The sequence below is a fragment of the Bos taurus genome, chromosome 11 (genome assembly GCF_002263795.3).
Source record: "Bos taurus isolate L1 Dominette 01449 registration number 42190680 breed Hereford chromosome 11, ARS-UCD2.0, whole genome shotgun sequence".
In the NCBI taxonomy this organism is placed as follows: Eukaryota; Metazoa; Chordata; class Mammalia; order Artiodactyla; family Bovidae; genus Bos; species Bos taurus.
Genome location: NC_037338.1, coordinates 36,577,927 through 36,602,595, shown reverse-complemented (window position 1 = coordinate 36,602,595; position 24,669 = coordinate 36,577,927). Strand labels below are relative to the sequence as shown.

Here is a 24,669-nt window from a genome sequence, read left to right as displayed (position 1 = left end):
TTTAAATTCAAACTTTAGTGCAAACACTGCTTTGTTAAAATGCTCTGATTTTTCTTGTCTATTTTTCAGTAATCATTTTCTTGGCATTTGATTCTTTTTTTTTTTTTTAAGCATTTTATTTCTCTTTCCTTTTAATGCTTTAGTGATCATTACTGTAAATGGCAGGGAGAAGTAGAAAGTTGAAGCATGGCCAGGAGAGAACTGTGTGGTTTTCTACCAAGAGGCCACAAAGTAGATTACATTGTTGGTATTTGCCATTATTCCCTGTATATCTGTGGCCTCATTTTTCTGAAAATTGGTTCTGTTTTAGGAGGTCAGTTTCACTAGTCAAAGTCACAGAAGATTGACTACAGGGTTCATAATTTATAGTGAAAATTAAAATTGGATGATTTGACAAATGAAAAAGTAAGTATCGGGTTCAATAGAGCTAAGATGAAGATGCAGAGCAGATTATCATCTAAAAATTTTCAAATGCCTATTTACACACCCAACAGAATTGGGGATGGGTAAGAGATGTGAGTACAGTTGAATCCCCCTCTTTTCTGAAATTATTTTGTTTTACATCTGTCCTCAGTTTTAAAAACCTCTGCTCTAAATGTATACCTTTTTTGCAAAATATACTCTATTTGTAACTGTCAGATTATACTTTCTTTTTAAATTTTTTTTTAAACTTGAGATGTAACTCACATACAAAAACCTTTTTAACAAAACAGTTGTGTGCTTATAATCACAATAGTCTATTCTCAGGGTTGTACAACCATCAGTACTCTCATTCTGGAACATTATAATTACTCAAATAAAGAAACCTTATACCCAATAATGGTTGCTTCCCATTTCCCCATACCCCTGCTGCTGCTGCTGCTGCTAAGTCGCTTTAGTCGTGTCCAACTCTGTGCGACCCCATAGACGGCAGCCCTCCAGGCTCCCCCGTCCCTGGGATTCTCCAGGCAAGAACACTGGAATGGGTTGCCATTTCCTTCTCCAATGCATGAAAGTGAAAAGTGAAAGTGAAGTCACTCAGTCGTGTCCGACTCTTCGCGACCCCATGGACTGCAGCCCACCAGGCTCCTCCGTCCATGGAATTCTCCAGGCAAGAGTACTGGAGTGGGGTGCCATCGCCTTCTCTGTCCCCATACCCCTAGGCTCTGGAAACTACTGACTTGCTCTTTTTCTCTGTTAATTTGCCTATTATGGAGATTACATGTAAATCGAATTATACAATTTGTGGCCAATTATATCTGGCTTCTGTCACTTAGCATAATGTTGTTAAGATTTATCCACGGTATGTCCATACTTCATTTTCTTCCTGGCTTTTCTTTTTAATAAGATTCCAGAGTCATGTGTTGGAATAGCAGAATTACTTCAACAATCAAAAAACCCCTCTATCAACCAGACAATGCTTAGCTCAGAAGAAATTAAAGAAGGACTTAAACGCCAACAAGGGAGGAATGTTGATGCCCTGAGGTAATTATTAATGCCTGCTTATCCAAATGTGTAACATTATAGACAGTAGGTTGTAAATCTCTCTCAAATAGCGATGCACTATAACTACCTAATGAAATTTACACATTAATACTGAAGAGATACCAAAATATTAGGTAGTTATTGTGAAGATCTGTTTGTCACTTTTAGCTATGGAGATAGAAAAACACCATCTTAAAATAATCATGTCATATGTTTTTTTCAACATGAATTAATTTTTCTTATAGTATACATATTCCACTCATTAAATCTTAAATTTAAGTTCAATATTTATCCTGTCATAGCTCTTACAGTAGTAAGCTTTTGATCAAATTTATATGAATTTGTTATCACGATATTAGTAAATTGCTTTTAGATTTTTGGAACCAAAGTACTTCAGCAGTAACACTTAAGCAGGAGCTTTCCCAACTTTATTATTTTCTTTGCCTTATAAATGTACTCATTAATTTTTTTCCCAGCATTTCTATATAAATAAAAAACTTTATAGTCTACCTCATGTATACCTGGGTGTTGTGTAGGTAGACCACTCCTGATCACCACTCACAGATTTCCTTTTGAATGCCCACCCAGGAACAGTTCAATTGCTCAGTGTACCTAGCACTACTTTTTTTTTCTCTCTCTACTTTTTCCTCTCTTTTCTTATTTTCATTTCCATGTCACCCGTCTGCTTACTTCACTCTGGCTTATTTTTCATCAGACCCTTTATAGTCTGGTAATGAGGACGGTGAATTTGGTAGGAATTTGAATTACATTTTTGATATTCATCTTAGCATTGTATTAAAATAGTAGCTCACCTGAATTTTTTTTTTTTTTTTTTAAGGAACTATGAAAATTTGGTTAACACTTTGCTAGATGGTGTGGAGCAGAGAAATTTGTAAGTGCAAAAAAAGTATTTTTTTAATTCCCAATGCTTTTATCTTCAATGTTATAGGGGATTTCTACCCTGAAGACCATGAATGACTATTAGTGTGTTTTCTGATTTTTTTCCCACTCTCCCCTTTTCAGGCCCTGGAAATTTGAGCATATAGGCATTGGGCTTTTGTCTCTACTCTTGAGAGATGACAGAGTGTTGCCTCTTCGTGCCATACGTTTTTTTGTTGAGAATCTCAACCATGATGCAATTGTAGTTCGAAAGGTACATATTTTATTTTAGCTATGATCTTGCGTTTGAGAATTTTTACATGTTGAAGTATATTGATTTGAAATCTACCTCTCTTGGATCAGAGATGGTAATAATTCATCCAACAAATACATGAAGAGGTGTTCTCAGACGCTGTGAATTTCAACACTGGGGATATAGCAGGAAACACGTTTATAGGTTATTGGACAGCCTGACTTTGAAAAATTAACCACAGGTATATTATAACATGTTACAGGAAGGAAAAGGTGTCTGAGGGATAAAGATTTTTGGTTTTACTTGAAAACTATCTGAGGCGGGTGACCTGGCCTGGCACATTGGGAAAAGATCCCTAGGAAGAAATGTCTAGGCTGAGATAGGAAGAATAAGCAGGAACAAAGAAAGGATACAGGTTGTTTAGGCAGAGCCTTGCATGGGTTGAGGGTTCAACAGTAAGAACTGCAAACGACTCAGCCCAAATCAGAGTTAGCACTCACATGACTGTGCCGTCAGTGGGTGAGGTATTTCTCTGCTTTTGAGAGAAACAAAACTCAGCTTCTGCTTTGGGTCAAGGTAGCAGCCCTTTGAGAGATGTAAAATGTACCTTACCTGCTTCTTTTCTAGATGGCAATCTCAGCTGTTGCTGGCATTCTTAAGCAGCTAAAAAGAACCCACAAAAAACTGACCATCAGTCCCTATGAAATCAGTAAGTATTACCAAATGTGATGAATAGTACTTCTTAGTCAGACTTGGAAAGCTTCTTTGAAATGAATAAATTATAGTTCTTGATCCACATATTTTTCTGTACCAAGTATAGAAGTATAGGAGATTTTTTTTTACTTAAAAAAAGATATTTGTTTGGCTGTGCCAGAGCTTAGTTGTAGCACGCAAGATCTTTGTTTTAACATGCTGGATGTTCAGCTGCAGCACGCAAACTCTTAGTTGTGATATGTAGGATCTAGTTCTCTGACGAGGGATCAAACCCAGACTCCCTCCATTGGGAGTACAGAGTCTTAGCCACTGGACACCAGGGAAAGCCCCTAGGAAGATTTTAATTCTAAGTATGAAATAATATTATAAAGGGAAAACAGTTGACCTGGTAAAAACTAGTGATAACGATATTTATAAAACAGATGGCTCTTTATGTCTTCATAATACGTAAAATGTGTACCTTTTACACACTCTGGATACACATTATCTACTTCTTATTTATCTCACCAGTTAAGCAGTTGTACTAGTTATTTCTCAAACAGTATTTCACAGACTTAAATACCATTACCATTAATTCATCAATAAATGTTTAGGGGCAAAGTTAATTTGATTTTGGAAGGGGAAATATTTTGGGGGGGCTGCACCTCATGCTTAGTTCTGGGATCTTAGTTCTGCGACCAGTAATTGAACCCAGGCCCTCAGCAGTGAGCATGCCAAATCCTAACCAAATTTATCATTTGACTATCAAATTTTTTTTAATGTCTGGTAACTCCTGAGATATTCAAACAGCTATCTTCAGTTTTCCTCCCTACCCCATTTTAGGAGGGGAGTTTAGCTATGCGCCACCATCTTTATTTTGGAACAGAGAGAGAATGTGAAAGTGTACACATGGTGAAATGTAAAAATTGAAGCCATCTGGTTGAAGAATACATGGGAATTCTTTGAGCTTTGTAATTAAGTCAAGCCTAATTGAATTAATCAAACCTAACAATTTTTTAAATTTTGGTAAAAGGAATGAAGTACGGATCAAACTTGATTTTTTTTTTCCCCCCTCAGATAACTATCCCAGCACCATTTAGTAGATGATAAGCCCATTTTTCCTCTTCTGATTTGAAATGCTTCATATGTATGTGGTTTTTTGCTTGACTGAATTTTCATAGAATCTTGTTAGGAAGATAAAGTCACACTAGCACTATGGATTGGTTGTTGAGAATAATTATTGCACAGATATTTTGAAGTTCATCAAATGTAATTGTCTTTTTCTTAGGTGGATATCCTAAACCCACCCAGATTGTTGCTGGTGATAGGCCTGATAACCACTGGTTGCATTATGATAGCAAAAGCATACCAAGAACTAAAAAAGAATGGGAGTCAAGTTGCTTTGTGGAAAAAACTCATTGGGGATACTACACCTGGCCACAGTAAGTTGCAGCTTGCCACGCACCTTACTACTGAACAGCTTATCTTCAATAAAATTTGTTTTGTCATCTGGATTTCTGTGGACGTTCTGAGGCTGTTGAAGCATAGGCACTCTGTCACCAAAGATACACAATCTCTAGCTTTTCCGCTCTTCTTTTCTTTGTTCTTGTCAGTGCTGTGCCTCATCCTGCCTCTATTCTTGTCTTTCCCTTAGACTTTCTTAGTCCTACCGTTACACTTCTAAGGAGTTTGTTAATAGTTGCTTTGAATTATATTCTTGCCTATTAAAAAAATACTACACCTGTCTAAACCAGCCCCAAGAAATACTTCTTTGTCTTTTATTGACCCTAGTAATCTATGTTATTAGGATGCGCGACCTGATAGATTTTTTTTTTGTATTTTATTTAATTTATTTTAATTGGAGGCTAATTACTTTATAATATTGTAGTGGTTTTTGCCATACATTGACATGAATCAGCCATGGGTGTACATCTGTTCCCATCCTGAACCCCCTCCCACCTCCCTCCCCATCCCATCCCTCAGGGTCATCCCAGTGCACCAGCCCTGAGCGCCCTGTCTCATGCATCGAACCTGGACTGGCGATCTGTTTCACATATGAAAATATACATGTTTCAGTGCTGTTCTCTCAAATCATCCTAACCTCGCCTTCTCCCACAGAGTCTAAAAGACTGTTTTATACATCTGTGTCTCTTTTGCTGTCTTGCATATAGGGTCATTGTTACCATCTTTCTAAATTTCATATATATGCATTAGTATACTGTATTGGTGTTTTTCTTTCTGACTTACTTCACTCTATAGTAGGCTCCAATTCATCCACCTCATTAGAACTGATTCAAATGTATTCTTTTTAATGGCTGAATAATATTCCATTGTGTATACGTACCACAACTTTCTTACCCATTCGTCTGCTGGTGGACATCTCATGCTTTTTATCCATGAAGCTCTAATGTTGTTTTCTATCTACGTGTGTTACCAATACAAACTCTTACTGTGTAGGAATATGGTTGTTTATGCTGGTGTGGAGGAGCAACCTAAGCTTGGCAGAAGCAGGGAGGATTTGACAGAGGTAAGCATCTAATTTCACCATTTGTGAACACACCTGGTTCACATGCGTCTTGCTTTTGGCTATTGATTTATTAGAACTTAGTTCACGTTTTTCTCCCCCAAATTTGTGTCCTGCAGTGTAGTACAGTAAGTGCTGGCAAATGTATACTCCCTTTCTCCCCCTGCCCCAACCCTCCTCCCTTCTCTTAGGACCAGCTGTCACAAGGCTTATGTCTCTAAGTCACTCTCAACTGCCTAATTAGCACTCACTTAGGTACTGACTTTTAGTTTTTTATTGCATATAAATGGTGGATAATCAGTAAATAATTATTTATAGATTTAAGTTGGAACCTCTCAGTCTTCATAGAACTTCTTTATCATTTTGAAGAATTTTAAATTTATGTCTTCCTCAGTTACGTTTATGCTGTAGCTTCTGTAATTCTGAACAAAGTTTACTTTTAACTTATGGTAGTTTATAAATATGGAAATAATTTTGAATAAATTTTAATCCCTGAATGTTCTTTTTTTTTTTCCAATTTTATAGGCAGAACAGATTATATTTGATCATTTTTCTGATCCTAAATTTGTCGAACAGTTAATTACCTTTCTATCTTTAGAAGACAGAAAAGGAAAAGATAAATTTAATCCTCGACGTTTTTGCCTCTTTAAGGTAACTGTTATTTATATACCCTTTTCATAAAGCTTAGTGATTCTCAGTTTGTAGGTTTGTGAGTTGTAAAGTATTTGATCAAAGTTTGAGTTTAGTCACCTGTTACCTTTATTTAAAATTACTTTAGAAGTAATGCCTGTCGTATTCATCTTGGCTTAAGGTTTAGGATTCAAAAAACCAGGCTTTTTAGTGTTTATCTCTAATATTTGTAATTAGCAGTAGAGATAAAATACCAAAACCCACAAGACTGTATGCATTTCATATTTGTTTGATTTTTCTTGAGGTGTGTGTGATATTTGTAAGATCAGAAAGATTATTAAGTTTTATTTCATTGATTATATTTTAATGTGATGTGGCAAATAACAAGTGGTTTTATCATTTTAACTTACATTGTTAAAGCAGTTAAGTTCTAAGGTGAGAACATAGATTATTTTAAGCACAGTAGTAATATAGTAAACAAATATGAGCATGTTATAATGGAGATGTAGTCATTTGAGTACTGAAGAACTTTTTCTTTATTTGCATAGGGTATATTCAGAAATTTTGATGATGCCTTCCTCCCAGTTCTGAAGCCCCATTTAGAACGTTTGGTTGCAGATTCACATGAGAGCACCCAGCGATGTGTTGCAGAAATTATAGCTGGCTTAATCAGAGGCTCTAAGCATTGGACATTTGAAAAGGTGATGTAATTTGTGGAGCACATTTCTTAAAGTTGCATTGTCCATTTGTGTAGCAATTCCCAACGCATTGGGTATTAACACCTGGATTAGTCCCCTCAGCCTCCTCTGCCCCTCTGCCTGTGTTCAAGTGCCACCTTGGGGCCAGCAGTCCTGCTGAGGGAGTGAGGCGGCAGGTGGTCGGACAGGTGTCTGACGGGGATGGTGGTGGGAACAGCAGTGGAGCAGCCAGTGGTCCTGTGTGCTTATCTCATCTCCACGGGGTCAGCCTGCGGTGCCCATGCCCTCCAAAATGGACAGCAGAGTATGTGTTTATCAAAACATTTTCACTGCTGCACCGAGGAGACACGCATCTTTTAAAAAAAAATGATATTAGCACCTAAAAGATTAAATGCTTGACTCCATATTGCTTTTCTTCCCTGATAGCTCAGTTCGTAAAGAATCTGCCTGCAATGCGGGAGACCTGGGTTTGATCCCTGGGTTGGGAAGATCCCCTGGAGAAGGGAAAGGCTACCCACTCCAGTAGTCTGGCCTGGAGAATTCCATGGACTGTATAGTCCAAGTGGTCTCAAAGAGTCAGACACGACTGAGCGGCTTTCACTTTTGACTCTCCATTGCTTTAGAGTATAGGTCACAGAGTCATGTTCTGTAGGTGGCACTGAATATCTTTTACAATTTGAATTATTTTCCATCCAGGTATGTCATGCAAAAAGAACTTTAGTTTCTCTTGAAAAACAGGAAGCTCCTAGAACCCTGCTCCCATGTTGCTGCACTGTATCAGTTGGCTGGGGCTGTGCATGAGCGTCTCCCTTCATGAGGCGCTCTCTAGCTTCTCCTGAAGTCTTTTCTCTTAGCCTCTGTGCTGCTTTACTCATTTGGTCTTGTAGATGGTTTTGAATTTGACAGCCTTGTTTTGAGTATCCCTCTTTTGAATTGTAAGATTAAGTTTTACATATCCACCTCAAGGTTAGTTTCTTTCCTAGCAAAATGCACTAGACTGAAAGTAACCTGGTAAAATGTTCAGAATGCCTGAAAACATTCATACTTAATTACACGTAGGAGGATTATGAACACTTTTTAATATATTAATATATTATTTTATACTTATTCAAATCATGTATTAAATAAAAGAATTTGTTAGATTGTAACATTGCCATTTTCCTGGTATATCATGAAGCAGTTTTATGTAAATATGTTAATATGTAGCCTTGTCATCCTTTCTCTATCATTTTTGAGTTACCTCAATCCCAGAATACAGCTCCTTTCCTTTTTAGTTGTTATAAAATATAGCTTGTTTTCCTTTTTATTCAGAGTCTAATGCTAAACTGGAAATTTTATCACAAACCATCTCTTCCCCATTTGTCTTAACATAGGTCCTTTTGACTAAAGTAGGGTTCATGGGCCTGTAGCTTAAGCATCACTTGGGAGTTTATTAGAAAAGTAGGATCTCAAGACCCATCCTGAGCTAATTAATCAGAATCTGCATTTTGTCAAGGATATTTGTGCTCTCACTAAACTATGAGAAGCAGTTCAGTGTTTAGACCCATATATTCACTGCCTGTGTAACTGGAACACATTTTTAAATGCTATTTATAATAACCCAAAACTTGGAATGTAAAGATGATGCTTTCAGGTAATACTAAATTGTATTGAAATGTCATTGGTTCCTGTATTAGAATTCAATCCTGTGACTGTAAGCATGCAAAATACAGAGATGATTGAGGTTTTGTTTTAGCTCAGTGTACTATGTTATTCAGACATTTGAATAGATAACTTCTCAATAGTAGGAGAGATTTTGTACAGAACCATATAAGTTGTCTCCTCTTTTCTTTTTTTTTTTGCGGGGGGAAGAGGGGAGGAAATTGCCGTATTATCTGGCCATGTTTTCATGTATCATGGTACCTTCTTCAATTCTTTGGGTCTTTTAAGAAATAAAGGAAAGATCAGTTTGTGTATTTGTATGTGTGGGTTTGCAGGAACAGATAGTTTAAGAAAAGTGTTCTGAGTATCGTTAACTTCTATATTTTATTTGAGTAGGTGGAGAAGCTTTGGGAACTTCTATGTCCTCTACTTCGAACAGCATTGTCCAACATTACAGTAGAAACTTACAACGACTGGGGAACTTGTATAGCAACATCCTGTGTAAGTTTTCTCTTCATTTTTGTGTCTCACTAATGATCTATTCAAACTATTTCATACCCTATCTCAAAATATGTAAAATCTCATATTTCTTGATCCTGAAATTTTGTCCTCTTACATAACTGGAGAGATGGTGCTGTTTAGCCTTTTAAACAAGCCTTGAGTGATAACTCTTAAGTAATAATTATACCTTCTTTGCCATGATAATTGCATTTTTAGATTAAATGACAAGCCAACTCATATACCTAGAAGTGTCACTTATATATAGTAAAAGCCAGATGATACAAGGTTATAGGTGTCATTTTTGACAACAGAAACGTGCAGAGCAGTTGTACTTTGATTTAAAACAGTCTGATTAGCTGACAGTTTTCTCACTGTTGCTCTTCCTAACATCAGCTACATTTGGATTTGACTCACCCATAAGTTTTAATTTGATTTTCTTCCTCAAGACTTAGGTTTGTTTATATTTCTAAAGTAAGGATGTCTGATTTATTTGCAGAATTATATGGCCCCTGTTTTAATTGCTACTTTATGTTTTCAACACAGGAAAGCAGAGATCCCCGGAAACTTCATTGGCTTTTTGAACTGCTGTTGGAATCACCACTGAGTGGTGAAGGAGGATCCTTTGTAGATGCATGGTAAATAAGAAGGAAACTGAGGAGGTTAACAAAAGATAACATCTTTGTTCTTGATGTAGAAGTGGAAGTGAAGCTCTGCACCTCTAACAGCTACATATCGTAACCCCGTTCTTCTGAGTGATGACCATAGTCCATTTACATACAACCTATGATGCTAAGTAGAGTTATTTCTCACTTGAGAACAAGTAGGAGAAATGAAGGCAGCCTGAGCAGTTCAAACAAAAAGTAGGTCCAGCCTACTCTATTGTTAACATCTTTTCTATCAGGACTGCTCTTTTGTACCATTATGATATTACTAACTTCCTTATCACATGATCTAATTTTTTATACTTTCCTATTAGGAAAGAAGATAGTAATCCTTTTAAGGAAAAATATACTTGGGCATAAGGAGCTGTAAAACAAATTACTGAACAATAGAAGGAAATCTAGATAATCCTGTTAATAAGAAAAGTCATTTATTATTAATATTAATTAGTAAGGAAACTTCTAATGCTTAGAGATTAACTCAGTGAGTATTCTAAAGTCTGTTTCTTTTGTCTGTATAGTAGTGGAGATGAAATGGAATACAGAGAAAATGATGTAGAAAAAAATAATAAAGTCTTCCTAAAGATGCTGTTCTATACTGTCAGCTTGAAAATGAAACAGTTTTAGGTAGAATACAGACTGTCAACATGTAAAGGCAGAACTTCCCTTGTGTTCGAGTGTTAAGACCCTGTACTTCCACTGAAGGGGCATGGGTTTGATCCCTGGCTACAGAACTAAAATCCCACATGCCACAGAGTGGGGGAGTGGGGGACAGGCAAAGGTGGAGAGGGGCACTAACCCAGCTCTCATTTGTTTTGATTTTTAGTCGACTCTATGTCCTCCAAGGCGGCCTTGCCCAGCAAGAGTGGAGAGTGCCTGAGTTATTGCATAGACTACTGAAGTATTTGGAGCCCAAACTCACCCAGGTTTACAAAAATGTTAGGGAAAGAATAGGGAGGTGGGTATTATTTTCCCTGTGGTATGGTATACCTCTTGAGTCCTTTTTATTAAATTTTGGTGTCAAATAATACATACTGTTTATGTTACTGTTGAGTTTTGTGATATACTTTTCTTCAGATTTTGTTTTATATTGTATTGTGGGACCTTAGATGAGAGGCTCTGAACGGAAGGAGACCACAGTTCGATTCCTGGGTTGGAACAATCCCCTGGAGAGGGGAATGGCAATCCACTTCAGTATTCTTGCTTGGAGAATTCCATGGACAGAGAAGCCTGTGGGCTACAGTCCTTGGGGTCCCAAAGAGTCCGACTTGACTGAGCAACTACACTTGCACTTTCTGAATGTAAAATAGAATGGTATTGTGCTCACAAGCAAGTGGGGAGTGGTTGCCACACTGCAGTTTTTAATACCTCAGAGTTGTAGGCACAGGCACAAGTTGTAGGCACAAGTTCCTCTCCAGGAATTGTCCTGGGCAGATTTACTTTGGTTGGGTCATACTTTTGAACCTTAGTTTTATCCATAATGTGGGATCTATTCTTACTATATATATTTTATTTTACAGTGTGCTGACCTATATATTCATGATAGATGTTTCTTTGCCAAACACTGCACCAACAGCATCACCTCGTGTCCCTGAGTTTACTGCTCGAATTCTAGAGAAGTTGAAACCCCTCATGGATGTAGATGAAGAAATTCAGAACCATGTTATGGAAGAAAATGGAATTGGTGAAGAAGATGAACGAACCCAGGGCATTAAACTCTTAAAAACTAGTGAGTGGCTCAAGTTAGTAGAAACCCCCTTTAAAAACAGATACTTTAGATTATCCTACTGACTTTTTTCTCTTTTTTTAATTATTATGGTAAAATGTACATAATATAACATTTACAGTTGAGTGGCATCAAATAGTTTACATTATTGTATGGCCATCACTTTCACCCATCTTTGTACTCTTTTCATCTTGCAAAACTGAAGCTCTGTACCCGTTAAAAAATAGCTCCTCATTCTCCCCTCCCTCAGCCTCAGACAACCTTCAATCTACTTTCTGTCTCTATAATATGCCTATTCTAGGTATCTCATGTAAGGAGAATCATAAAATATTTCTCCTTTTATGTCTGGCTTTTTTCACTTTGTGTAATGTTTTCAGTGTTTTTCTATTCATAGACTTTTAGGTTGCTTATGCCTTTTGGCTATTATGAATAGTATTTTTATGAATGTTAATATAAAGTTATATTTGAGTCTCTGCTTTCATGTCTTTTGGGTATTGAAAGCAGAATTGCTATACCATAGGGTAATTCTATGTTTAATTTTTTGAGGCGCCACCAAGGTATTTTCTACAGTGGCCTCATCATTTTATATTCCAAACAGCAGTATTAGAAAGATTTCAACTTTTGCACCTTTTGGCCAACATTTGTTTTCTGTTTTTATGACAATAGCTCTCCTAGTAGGTGTGAAGAAGGTATCTTATTTTGATTTACATTGCCCTCATTTTTCATTTTTGTTTCTTTTCATTTCCATTTTTGTTTCTTCTTTGGAGAAATGTCAAGGTCTTTGCCCAGTTTTGAATTAGGTTGTTTTGTTGTTTTTGAGTTGTAGATCTTTACTAGGAGTGTAAACAACCAATTTCATTATCATTTTGCTTTGTGAGGATGTTTGAAGGCTGGTTTTCATCTGTACTTCATGTGGTTGTTTGTAGATAAATAGTTATCAATAGCTAGCCGATTGATTCTTTTGAAAGTGATTTCAGTTCCCTGGATTGGTTGATAACCTTTGTTTAGGATCCTGTCACACTGCTGATCAAATCTGTGAAGTAACACAGATGATCTCTTTCTTTACATTGAAGAGCTCTCAGAGTGCTTTTCTGGGTTGCACTATATCATAGAATTATTCTACCTTATGTAGTCTCTAACTCAGTAGTGAAGACTGACTCTTTGTTTTTGTTTCCATAAGTTTTGAAATGGCTGATGGCAAGTGCAGGAAGATCATTCTCTACAGCAGTCGCAGAACAACTTCAGCTTCTGCCTTTGTTCTTTAAGGTAAGTTTATGTCTGAAATTAAAGCTGCATCCCCTTTTGACCTTCAAAAGAAATTATTATCAGAGGGTTGATAAGTTTTCAGGCTGTATGATTTGTGTACATCTCTAAAAAAAGTCATCACAGGAAAATCATTAGGTGATCAGTTCAATCATTCAGTCATTTCCGACTCTTTGCGACCCCATGAACACAGCATGCCAGGCCTCCCTGTCAATCACCAACTCCCGGAGTCCACCTAAACCCATGTCCATTGAGTTGGTGATACCATCTAACAGTCTCATCCTCTGTCGTCCCCTTTTCCTCCTGCACTCAATCTTTCCCAGCATCAGGGTCTTTTCAAATGAGTCAGCACTTCATCAGGTGGCCAAAGTATTGGAGCTTCAGCTTCAACACCAGTCCTTCCAATAAACACCCAGGACTGATCTCCTTTAGGATGGACTGGTTAGATCTCCTTGCAGTCCAAGGGACTCTCAAGTCTTTTCCAACACCACAGTTCAAAAGCATCAGTTCTTTGGTGCTCAGCTTTCTTTATAATCCAACTGTCACATCATACATGACCACTGGAAAAACCATAGCCTCGACTAGACGGACCTTTGTTGACAAAGTAATGTCTCTGCTTTTTAATATGCTGTCTAGGTTGGTCATGACTTTCCTTCCAAGGAGTAAGCATCCTTTAATTTCATGGCTGTAGTCACCATCTGCAGTGATTTTGGAGCCCCAAAAAATAGTCAGCCACTGTTTCCACTGTTTCCCCATCTATTTGCCATGGAGTGATGGGCCTGGATGCTATGATCTTAGTATTCTGAATGTTGAGCTTTAAGCCTGCTGTTTCACTCTCCTCTTTCACTTTCATCAAGAGGCTCTTTAGTTCTTCACTTTCTGCCATAAGGGTGGTGTCATCTGCATATCTGAGGTTATTGATATTTCTCCCAGCAATCTTGATTCCAGCTTGTGCTTCCTCCAGCCCAGCATGTCTCATGATGTACTCTGCATATAAGTTAAATAGGCCGGGTGACAATATACAGCCTTGATGTACTCCTTTTCCTATTTGGAACCAGTCTATTGTTCCATGTCCAGTAACTGTTGCTTCCTGACCTGTATACAGGTTTCTCAAGAGGCAGGTCAGGTGGTCTGGTATTCCCATCTTTCTCAGAATTTCCCACAGTTTATTCTGATCCACACAGTCAAAGGCTTTGGCATAGTCAGTAAAGCAGAAATAGATGTTTTTCTGGAACTCTCTTGCTTTTTCCATGATCCAGTGGATGTTGGCAATTTGATCTCTGGTTCCTCTGCCTTTTCTAAAACCAGCTTGAACATCTGGAAGTTCATGGTTCATGTATTGCTGAAGCCTGGCTTAGAAAATTTTGAGCATTACTTTACTAGCATGTGAGATGAGTGCAATTGTGTTTGAGCATTCTTTGGCATTGCCTTTCTTTGGGATTGGAATGTAGACTGACCTTTTCCAGTCCTGTGGCCACTGCTGAGTTTTCTAAATTTGCTGGCATATTGAGTGCAGCACTTTCACAGCATCATAATTCAGGATTTGAAATAGCTCAACTGGAATTCCATCACCTCCACTAGCTTTGTTCGTAATGATGCTTCCTGAGGTCCACTTGACTTCACATTCCAGGATGTCTGGCTCTAGGTGAGTGTGAGTGATGACACCATCATGATTATCTGGGTCGTGAAGATCTTTTTTGTACAGTTCTTCTGTGTATTCTTGCCACCTCTTCTTAATATCTTCTGCTTCTGTTAGGTCCATACCATTTCTGTCCTTTTTGAGTCCATCTTTGCATGAAATGTTCCCTTGGTATCTAATTTTATTGACGAGATCTCTAGTCTTTCCCATTCTATTGTTTTCCTCTATTTCTTTGCATTGATCACTGAGGGAGGCTTTCTTACTCTCCTTTCTATTCTTTGGAACTCTGCATTCAAATGGGTATATTTGGGGGATGGTCTTGATTCCTGTCTCCTGTACAGTGTCTCGAACCTCCGTTCATAGTTCATCAGGCACTCTATCAGATCTAGTCCCTTAAATCTATTTCTCACTTCCACTGTGTAATCATAAGGGATTTGATTTAGGTCATACCTGAATGGTCTGGTAGTTTTCCCCACTTTCTTCAATTTAAGTCTGAATTTGGCAATAAGGAGTTCATGATCTGAGCCACAGTCAGCTCCCGGTCTTGCTTTTGCTGCCTGTATAGAGCTTCTCCATCTTTGGCTGCAAAGAATATAATCAATCTGATGTCGGTATTGACCATCTGGTGATGTCCATGTGTAGTCTTCTCTTGTGTTGTTGGAAGAGGGTGTTTGCTATGACCAGTGTGTTCTCTTGGCAGAACTCTATTAGCCTTTGCCCTGCTTCATTTTGTACTCCAACGCCATATTTGCCTGTTACTCCAGCAGTTTCTTGACTTCTTACTTTTTCGTTCCAGTCCCCTCTAATGAAAAGGACATCTTTTTTGGGTATTCTAAAAGGTCTTATAGGTCTTCATAGAACCGTTCAACTTCAGCTTCTTCAGCGTTACTGGTAGAGGCTTAGACTTGGATTACCGTGATATTGAATGGTTTGCCTTGGAAATGAACAGAGGTCATTCTGTCGTTTTTGAGGTTGCATCCAAATACTGCATTTCAGACTCTTTTGTTGACTGTGATGGCTACTTCGTTTCTTCTAAGGGATTCCTGCCCACAGTAGTAGATACAATGGTCGTCTGAGTTAAATTCACCCATTCCAGTCCATCTTAGTTCGCTGATTCCTAGAATGTCAGTGTTCACTCTTGCCATCTCCTGTTTGACCACTTCCAATTAGCCTTGATTCATGGACCTGACATTCCAGGTTCTTATGCAATATTGCTGTTTACAGCGTCGAACCTTGCTTCTATCACCAGTCTCATCCACAACTGGGTGTAATTTTTGCTTTGCCTCCATCCCTTCATTCTTTCTGGAGTTATTTCTCCACTGATCTCCAGTAGCATATTGGGCAGTTACAGACCTGGGGAGTTCATCTTTCAGCATCCTGTCTTTTTGCCTTTTCATACTGTTCATGAGATTCTCAAGGCAAGAATACTGAAGTGGGTTGCCATTCCCTTCTCCAGTGGACCACATTCTGTCAGACCTCTCCACCATGACCTATCTATCTTGGGTGGCCCCACAGGGCATGGCTTAGTTTCATTGAGTTAGACAAGGCTGTGGTCCATGTGATCAGATTGGCTAGTTTTCTGTGATCGTGTTTTCAGTCTGTCTGCCCTCTGATGCCCTCTCTCAGTGCCTACCATCTTACTTGGGTTTCTCTTACCTTGAACATGGGGTATCTCTTCAGGGCTGCTCCAGCAAAGCACAGCCACTGCTCCTTACCTTGGATGTGGGGTAGGTCCTCTTGGCTGCCGCCCTGACCTTGGACGTAGGGTAGCTCCTCTCGGTTGCCGCCCCGACCTTGGACGTGGGGTAGCTTCTCTCAGCCATTCCTGCGCTGTCGCAGCTGCCGCTCCTGTGCCGTTGAGTTAAATATTTGTTGAAATTATCTTTTTAATATTAGGTAAGAGTAAGATTTTGACAGTTAATGTGAAAAGTCTAAAGACAGAATATTGTTTCACTGAGAGCCAATTTGCAAGTAATAATAGTTTAGGAAAATACTGCTTGCTTAAAAGAAAGTTACAGTGGCATTTTTGAATATAACTGTTTCTGACTTTTTAATTCAATGTGTAATAAATCCAAAAATCAAAATGTTCAGTATATTGTATTTGGGTTTCCCTGGTGGCTCAGATGGTAAAGAGCCTGCCTGCAATGTGGGAGACCCGGGTTCAATCCCTGGGTCAGGAAGATTCCCTGGAGAAAGGAATGCAACCCACTCCAGTACTCTTGCCTGGAGAACTCCTTGGACAGAGGAGCTTGGCAGGCTACAGTCCATGGGGATCGCAAAGAGTCGGACACGACTAAAGTGACTTAACGTGCGTGCATATTGTATTTATTTTATAATGTTGAATGGCACTGTATATCGTTGGTTCTAACGAACACTTGCAGAAAGTAACCTGTCTCCATTGATCATATTGAAGTTTTATTTGCTGCAAGATACAACCTGAGGTGGTTTTAATCATTCATCCACTCAGTGATTGAAGCTGGTAAACTAAGATTAATGTAGTAGTTTCCAGAATTATAGTTGATAGTGATGCTGTGGTTGGTTGTGGATAAGTATAGTCTTATTGCAGATTGGGAAGGCTTAGTACAAATATCACCACTATGTGATAGCTACTGGTCAGTCCAGTTGTTGCTGTTTAAGAACCAGGGCCCTTGTTACTATTTATAAGCAAATGGCATGCTAAACTTCTGATCTGCCACAGTGTGTTTTGTCTTTGCTGCTGCTGCTGCTGCTGCTAAGTCGCTTCAGTCGTGTCCGACTCTGTGCAACCCCATAGACAGCAGCCCACCAGGCTCCCCCGTCCCTGGGATTCTCCAGGCAAGAACACTGGAGTGGGTTGCCATTTCCTTCTTCAGTGCATGAAAGTGAAAAGTGAAAGTGAAGTCGCTCAGTTGTGTCAGACTCTTAGCGACCCCATGGACTGCAGCCTACCAGGCTCCTCCATCCATGGGATTTTCCAGGCAAGAGTACTGGAGTGGGGTGCCATTGCCTTCTCCGGTTTTGTCTTTAGGAGATTCCAAAAGATAACACTCCTGGTAATTTTCAAAGGATTCACTACTAAAATACTTTTTAAAGTGCCCTGTAGGGCCTGATGCCCAGAATACCTTTGGGGTCTTCTCTATGTAAAAGTGGACGGTGGCTATTAGTATATGTATATATATGCCTTTGTAACTTGTGAGTCCTTGGTGTAGATTTGATTTGTCTTTAGGGCAGTGGTGCTTCAAGTTTTTTCCACTGCCTTTCACAGTGGGTATGGAATATGAGCTTATAGTTTTGTTAGTGGGTAATATGCAATGAATGTTAGACCAGCTGGAGTTCCACCCCTTTTCTTCACTCAGAGAAAAAGTCAGCAAGCAAATAGTGTATGAGAATGAGATTGATAGGATGGTTTGAATCCACTTGAAATTTATAAAAACTGTAAATCACTAGAATACTGTACTGCATAGTTTGCTAGTAACAGGCCTAACACGTGACCTCAGTATACAAATATTGAGGTTGAGAACCTCTTTTAGGTCTTCATGGTAAAAGGGGTCCGGGTTATGCAGGTCTCACAGCACAGATGAACAGCATTATTGTGTAGACAGATGAGATGTACAGAGTAAAGATAAAGAGGGGACTATACCATTGACTAAACTGTAGGAGGAGCACAGAAATAGTGGAGATGAGATCAGTAGTTTTGTTTTGGACATATTTGAGGTATTTATTTGATTCTAAATGAACTATTGTTTTTCCTGTCCCATGAAAAGCAGTTTTATACCCCCCTTCCCCAAAATAACCCTTGGAAATACAAGGTGCAAGTTTCAGTTATTTGTGTATTCTACTTTAAGATTCTCCATTTTGCTTCAGAATGAGAGAAGAGGATTTTTAACCAAGAATAACTAACAGAGCACAGGCTTTGAATAGAGATCTCGTTTAAAATCCTTTCTGTGACAGGCGCTGTTTTTTGGTGATTTTAGACAAGCTACTGAACATCTAAGGTTATCTTCTTCTATGTAGTGTGAATAATAGCAGTATCCCTCACGAGGTGGAAATAAGATAGTGCCTGTGACCTAGAGAGCACAGTGTAAAATGTCTGTTACAAGTCTTTAACCAGACTTTAACTTGGAATAATCAAGAGCTCAAATGCTAATGGTCAGGGCGAGAGAGGGGACGTGTTTCCATCTTAAGGGAGCAGCACTTTCTACAGGTTAGCACAGTTTAATGGCAGTTGAATCTGATCTGTGATACACTAAAAATAATAAATTTGTATGATAACGCAAAAGAAAGATTAGGATCATTCCTTTTTTATACCATTGTATTCTTATTTTGTATTTTGGTTGTAAGCATTAGAAACTAAGTGACTGTGCCAACAAAACTAGTAAATTAGCTCAATTACTCAGAGATACCTGCATAGTTCGTAGAATGGAAGTAACAGCTTAAGAACAGAGTAGGAACCACAGCAGCTCTGAAGACCTGGGTAACAGCATCTAATAGTCTCTTCAGGGTGCTGTCTCCTTGCATCTTTCTCTTCAAGATTCAGATACTCAAAAGAAAAAGTGTGCTAATACATGATCTCTTTCTCTTTAAAAAATATGGTTTGAACCGAGAAATGTACAGAATAAACCTAGGTCATCTTGTCATACCAGAAACCAAGGATGCTGTAGTTGTTCAAAGGACTTGGAGCCAGTTTGAGCTCTATAAAAAAGAGTAACCACAGTGGGTTAAAACCATCAAATTTGTTGAAATGCATTGGTTCTTAATGATACTTTAAAAAATTGTTTCATTTTTCACATCTGGAGGTTAGGGAAGTCATTCTGAGTAAGAAAGAGGTTTTTGTATAAAACATTCCACTGTTGTTTAGTTGCTAAGTCATGTCCAATTCTTTTGCACCCCCATGGACTGTAGCCCGCCAGGCTCCTCTGACCATGGAATTTCCCAGGCAGAATCTTGGAGTGGGTAGCCGTTTCCTTCTCCAGGGGATCTCCAATCTCCCTGATCCAGGGATTGAACGCATGTCTCCTGCATCAGCAGGTGAATTCTTTACCACTAGTCACCAGAGAAGCCCATAAAGCATTCTAGGCAACAACGAAGAAGGAATGAGTGTCACTATTTTGGAAACTTATGTTTTTATAATAGTTCATCGCAAAAAGAGAAAACTGGATGTAAGTGAAGGAAATACACAGTACTATTAATACTTATATTGTGCCCAGTCAGACTTGAATAAAATCAGACCTCTGGATCTAATGGCTTCTTTATAGGACAAACTAGAGCCAGTGGATGCCGCAAAGGAATGTAGTCAGGAAAGGGAGGTCATAATAAGGGAGACTGTAAAAACAAAGGACCTGCCCCATCCCCCTTGTTTTAAAAGAAAGGAATTTTGAAAGCGGGTAGAGGAAATTTATAGATTGTTCTTAAATATTAACAGACATTCCAAATGCAGTGTTGTATGGTTATTATGTTGAACCAGATTCCCCCAGAGTAATTGTGATAACATGTATGAAATACTTGGAGAAATTTGAGCACTACTGAACATATTTTAGCTGTAATGAGTTTTTATGTATAATTTCATGACATGTTTTTTAAATAAGAGACTTTGTCTTTCAGTGATAAAAATAAAATACTTATGGATGAAATATGTTTGGTATTTGTTTCAAATAATTGAGGCAGGGGGAACAATAGGGGAGCAGAAAATGAAAGGAATAGCCATGAATTTGTCATTGTTGAAGAATTGGTTGATTCATGGGAATTCATTAAACTGTTCTTTAGTTTTGTATATGTTTGTTTTTTCTGTAGAAGTTGTTAAAAATGTGATTTCTTTCATGTAAGGATGCCTTTGTACTTACTGGCTGTTTTTTAATTTATGTCTTTGTTTTGTTTTGTTCTTGTTGTTCTCTAGATTGCCCCAGTGGAAAATGACAATAGCTATGATGAACTGAAAAGAGATGCAAAGTTATGTTTATCACTAATGTCTCAGGGGTTGCTTTACCCTCATCAAGTGCCTTTGGTACTTCAGGTGCTAAATCAAGTAAGAGTGTATATCAGAAACTTGTATCTTTGGTTAGAATTTTGGTTTACCATTCTAAGAATTTCACAAAGTCACCTGTGATACACACACACAATACCTGCTATTTGCATTCATTGTGAATCTTCTTTTAGCATGAGAGAAGACATATGTCAGCCAAAGAAACAGATTTAGAATCTGTACATGGCTTTGCCACCAACGTCTGTGACTTTGTGCAGGTCACTCAACCCCCATGTTTTCTGTATACATAAGGAGCTAATTCTTGGAACACCTTGGATACAAAGTGCTTATTGGGGTGGGGGTGAGCATTCTCTTTTACCATTTCCCCTTTATTTTATTCATTTCTGTTTTCTGATTTGTGGTAAAAAGACCTAAGTGAGTGTCTATTTTCTGGCATTTTTATTTATTTATTTTTTTAAATTTAAATTTTTTTTTTTTTTTTTTGGCCACACTGCATGGCATGTGGGATCTGTGGGATCTTAGTTCCCCAGCCAGGGATCAAACCTGCACCCCCGGCAGTGGAAGCTCAGAGTCTTAACCACCACGGAAGTCCCATAGCTGCATTTTTAGTGACTCTGTGCTCAGCTTTACCCAGTTATTATGTGTGTTATATAGAAAATGGACACTTTCCCTCAGTTTTCAGATTTTTAAGTTTGATTACAACTGAAAAATATTTTTTAATAGCCTCAAATGGTATTTTTTTATGCAGTAGACTATAGTAGTTCTCCATTTTGTTTGCTTTAACTACCCTACCTACTACTATCAAAAGTAAAATACAACAATATGCAGCCCTTGGAGGAGTTAAGTCATTAATTATAAATAACTCTTCTAAAATTGACTTTCATCCATGTGTTCCTTTCCTTTCACTCTCATTCGTATATTCAGAATACTTAACTTCACCTGAGACAGCTTGTGTGCCCTTTTGTTTAGAAGGAAATACAAGATGAGCTTGCTCTGGCTGTACTTGTAAAAGTAGAGTTACATTGCAAATTTCTATTATTTGTGGATAATGCCACTGTCATCTCATGTTCTGGTCATTTCTACTAATTTCTCATTCACAGACAGCAAGAAGCAGTTCTTGGCATGCTAGATACACAGTGCTGACCTACCTCCAGACCATGGTGTTTTATAACCTCTTTATTTTCCTAAACAATGAAGATGCAGTTAAAGACATCAGGTGGCTGGTTATAAGTCTTTTGGAGGATGAACAGCTAGAGGTAAAATTTAAGTTATAGCAAACTGAAATTTGAATAAATTTAAAGAAAGCATTTTGGTGCCTCTAAAAGAGTATTTACACACTAATATGTAAAGCAACTTTAATTTTAACATAGCCCTTTGTAATTACTTTTGATACCCCAAGTGTAAACAAACATTGGACACATTCTTGTTCTGGCTTCTCTTTGCAGTTGGGCAGATAACACTGATGAACCAAAGTCTTCTTATCTATGAAATTGCAAATGATAACGCTCTACTTATTTTACTGATTTTTAAAGGGCTAATGGGTATGTGTATGAGAGCAGTTTCAAGAGAATGAAAATCTACACATAGGTGCTATTATTCAGTAGATTTAAGAAAAGATTGTTATCCCTGTTTATTTTCCTTGGTAGAGAAATCGAAGTCAGCTTTTGCTAAGGAAACATTAATATTTGTACAAAAAGACCATGTTAGTTCACATCAGCCTAATGCAAGAAAAGCATGATGTGATAATTATGGAATAAGACGTAACTTTCTAAATTGGCCTTAGGTTAAGAAAAAGTAATTGAAAGTTTTGTGAAATTTTTGTTTATTTTATTTTGTGGACTTTATGGGTTTTCCATATAGTGGAGCACTCCCAGTGATTATATATATTTTATTTGAGAGCACTGAAAATACATTTGTATCTATAGGAAACTGGGACTGGAAGCCTATTAATTTTGCATTCCAGCTTGCTTGTGTCCTTTGGAGCAGATGTGTCGAGTTACTGAGTACTTACACCGTAGCCATAACTCTGACAAGCTCCAGTTAAAATATTTGCAGCTCTCTGTAAATTGTTTTAGAGGGTTTGTTTTTTTTTTTTTTTTCATTAAAGAATAGAAATGGAAAGGTGGAAATCTCCAAGGACAGTGTTTCCTACCTTTAGATATTATAGCAAAATGGACTGTTTTCTGAATCTTGTTTTAGAACACTTTTATAGATTATGTTTATATTTTATTCCATGTAGTAGGCTTAAACTTAGCTGTTACTCTATGCAACCAAGTATGAAATAATAAAAAATTTTATAATGTATTTCATATATTATAATGAAAATAGCAAAGAATATGTTAAGTACCCCCAAACTGTCACACTGAAAAATTGAAGAAAAAATGTTTTGAAGGAATAAGTGGCAAAGCATTTTTTCAAATTATTACTGCCTTTCCTTACAACTGTTTAGGAGAAACTATTGTGATGTGTATAACTTTTTACAGCTTTTTTTTGTCTTCCCAAAACTTGAGTTCCCACTTCAATTTGAAAAAACTATTAGTATTTCTATAGACTGTATTTATAGTCTTAAAACAGCCTATGAAGTTTGTAAGAATTAAAACGGATATAAATCTCTACTGTGTATGCCAATTATAGAAATTATCTTGTGTCTTTATTACCAATGAAAATAACAACGGCAGTTGTTTTAAGGGATGTAGAGTCTAGGAAAGTTTTATTTTAATGTCAGGCTCTGGCACTGCTTTTACAGTTAAACTCCAGATAAGAAAAACTCAGTCAGTGGGAAAAGAATGTACGGAAAATTTTTTATAGCATGGGTAAGCGTTTACTTTCTGTAAGCCTGGTGTTAGTGACTCATCTGTTTTGAGGCCAGGACCCTTTAAGAGCCTGATGGATTCTCCATTAAGAAACTGCAAAAGAGCATTCACACAGTTTGAATACAAATATCAGGGAAAGTCCCCACCCAATTCCCACACCACCCTCCCCACCTCCCCAGGCTTAGGATCTCAAGTCTAATGGAAGTGATTATCTCTACAGGTTAGAGAAATGGCTGCTACCACCTTAAGTGGTCTGTTACAGTGTAACTTCCTTACCATGGACAGTCCTATGCAGATTCATTTTGAGCAACTTTGCAAAACAAAACTACCGAAGAAAAGGAAGCGTGACCCTGGTTTTGTAGGAGATACCATTCCTTCTGCAGGTAACAATACTGGTAGAAAATACCTTTTGGGAATTAACCAGGCTTGCTCAACAAATATTTATTGGATGCTTGTAGGAGCCTGGTGGGCTGCAGTCCATGGGGTCGCTAGAGTCGGACACGACTGAGCGACTTCACTTTCACTTTTCACTTTCATGCATTGGAGAAGGAAATGGCAACCCACTCCAGTGTTCTTGCCTGGAGAATCCCAGGGACGGGGAGCCTGGTGGGCTGCCGTCTCTGGGGTCGCACAGAGTCGGACACGACTGAAGCAACTTAGCAGCATGCTAGGTACCAGGAATAGCTGCTTTTGAGAAGCTTTGCATATATAGAAGGGAAGACCTGGGATATAAAAGCTAAAATTGAGAAAGGTGCGAAGGAATGTGTACACTGCTGCATACAGCTATTAGAGTAAATCAAGTCTGTACCCACTCACCTGAAATTGCTTTATAAAGAGAGGTATCCAGAATTAGTTATTTTTGAGGGTTAAAATATTTGTTTTTAGAATTTACAACTTATGTGTGGTGCTAGTAGTAAAGAATTCATCTGCCAGTGAGACGTAAGAGACACGGGTTCAGTTCCTGGGTCAGGAAGATCCCTGGAGGAGGGCATGGCAACCCACTCCATTATTCTTGTGTGAAGAGTCCCATGGACAGAGGAGCCTGGTGGGCTACTGTCCATAAGGTCTCAAAGAGTTGGACACGACGGAAGCAACTTAGCACACATAGCACACACACACTTAGAGAAGAAACTAAGTAGACAAACCAATTCTTGCTTTCATTTGGAGAGGGGAATATCATTACTTCACTAGGCATTTGGTGAGAGTGTGAGAAGACTCATTCTATAGAAGCTTGCACTCTAATTGAGCATCAAGGTAAACAAGACAATGAGATCTGATTGACTGTGTCATGTTTAAAGAGAAATTTAAATGTCATAGCCAAAAAGCA

The 24,669-nt window shown here is 38.1% G+C and overlaps 1 protein-coding gene across 2 annotated transcripts in view; it reads left to right on the top strand.

The window, feature by feature from the left end:
• Window positions 1-24,669, top strand: part of PSME4 (proteasome activator subunit 4) — a 100,235-nt gene that overhangs the window by 70,481 nt on the left and 5,085 nt on the right. For both annotated transcript variants that reach the window (NM_001205952.1, XM_059891311.1), the window contains 16 exons: window positions 1,328-1,464; window positions 2,303-2,356; window positions 2,488-2,617; window positions 3,224-3,305; window positions 4,578-4,731; window positions 5,747-5,816; window positions 6,339-6,464; window positions 6,992-7,144; window positions 9,179-9,283; window positions 9,827-9,918; window positions 10,769-10,900; window positions 11,463-11,671; window positions 12,849-12,934; window positions 20,443-20,571; window positions 21,630-21,785; window positions 23,563-23,725. In NM_001205952.1, the coding sequence (NP_001192881.1) occupies window positions 1,328-1,464; window positions 2,303-2,356; window positions 2,488-2,617; window positions 3,224-3,305; window positions 4,578-4,731; window positions 5,747-5,816; window positions 6,339-6,464; window positions 6,992-7,144; window positions 9,179-9,283; window positions 9,827-9,918; window positions 10,769-10,900; window positions 11,463-11,671; window positions 12,849-12,934; window positions 20,443-20,571; window positions 21,630-21,785; window positions 23,563-23,725 (1,978 nt within the window). The remainder of the gene's footprint in view (window positions 1-1,327; window positions 1,465-2,302; window positions 2,357-2,487; window positions 2,618-3,223; window positions 3,306-4,577; window positions 4,732-5,746; window positions 5,817-6,338; window positions 6,465-6,991; window positions 7,145-9,178; window positions 9,284-9,826; window positions 9,919-10,768; window positions 10,901-11,462; window positions 11,672-12,848; window positions 12,935-20,442; window positions 20,572-21,629; window positions 21,786-23,562; window positions 23,726-24,669) is intronic.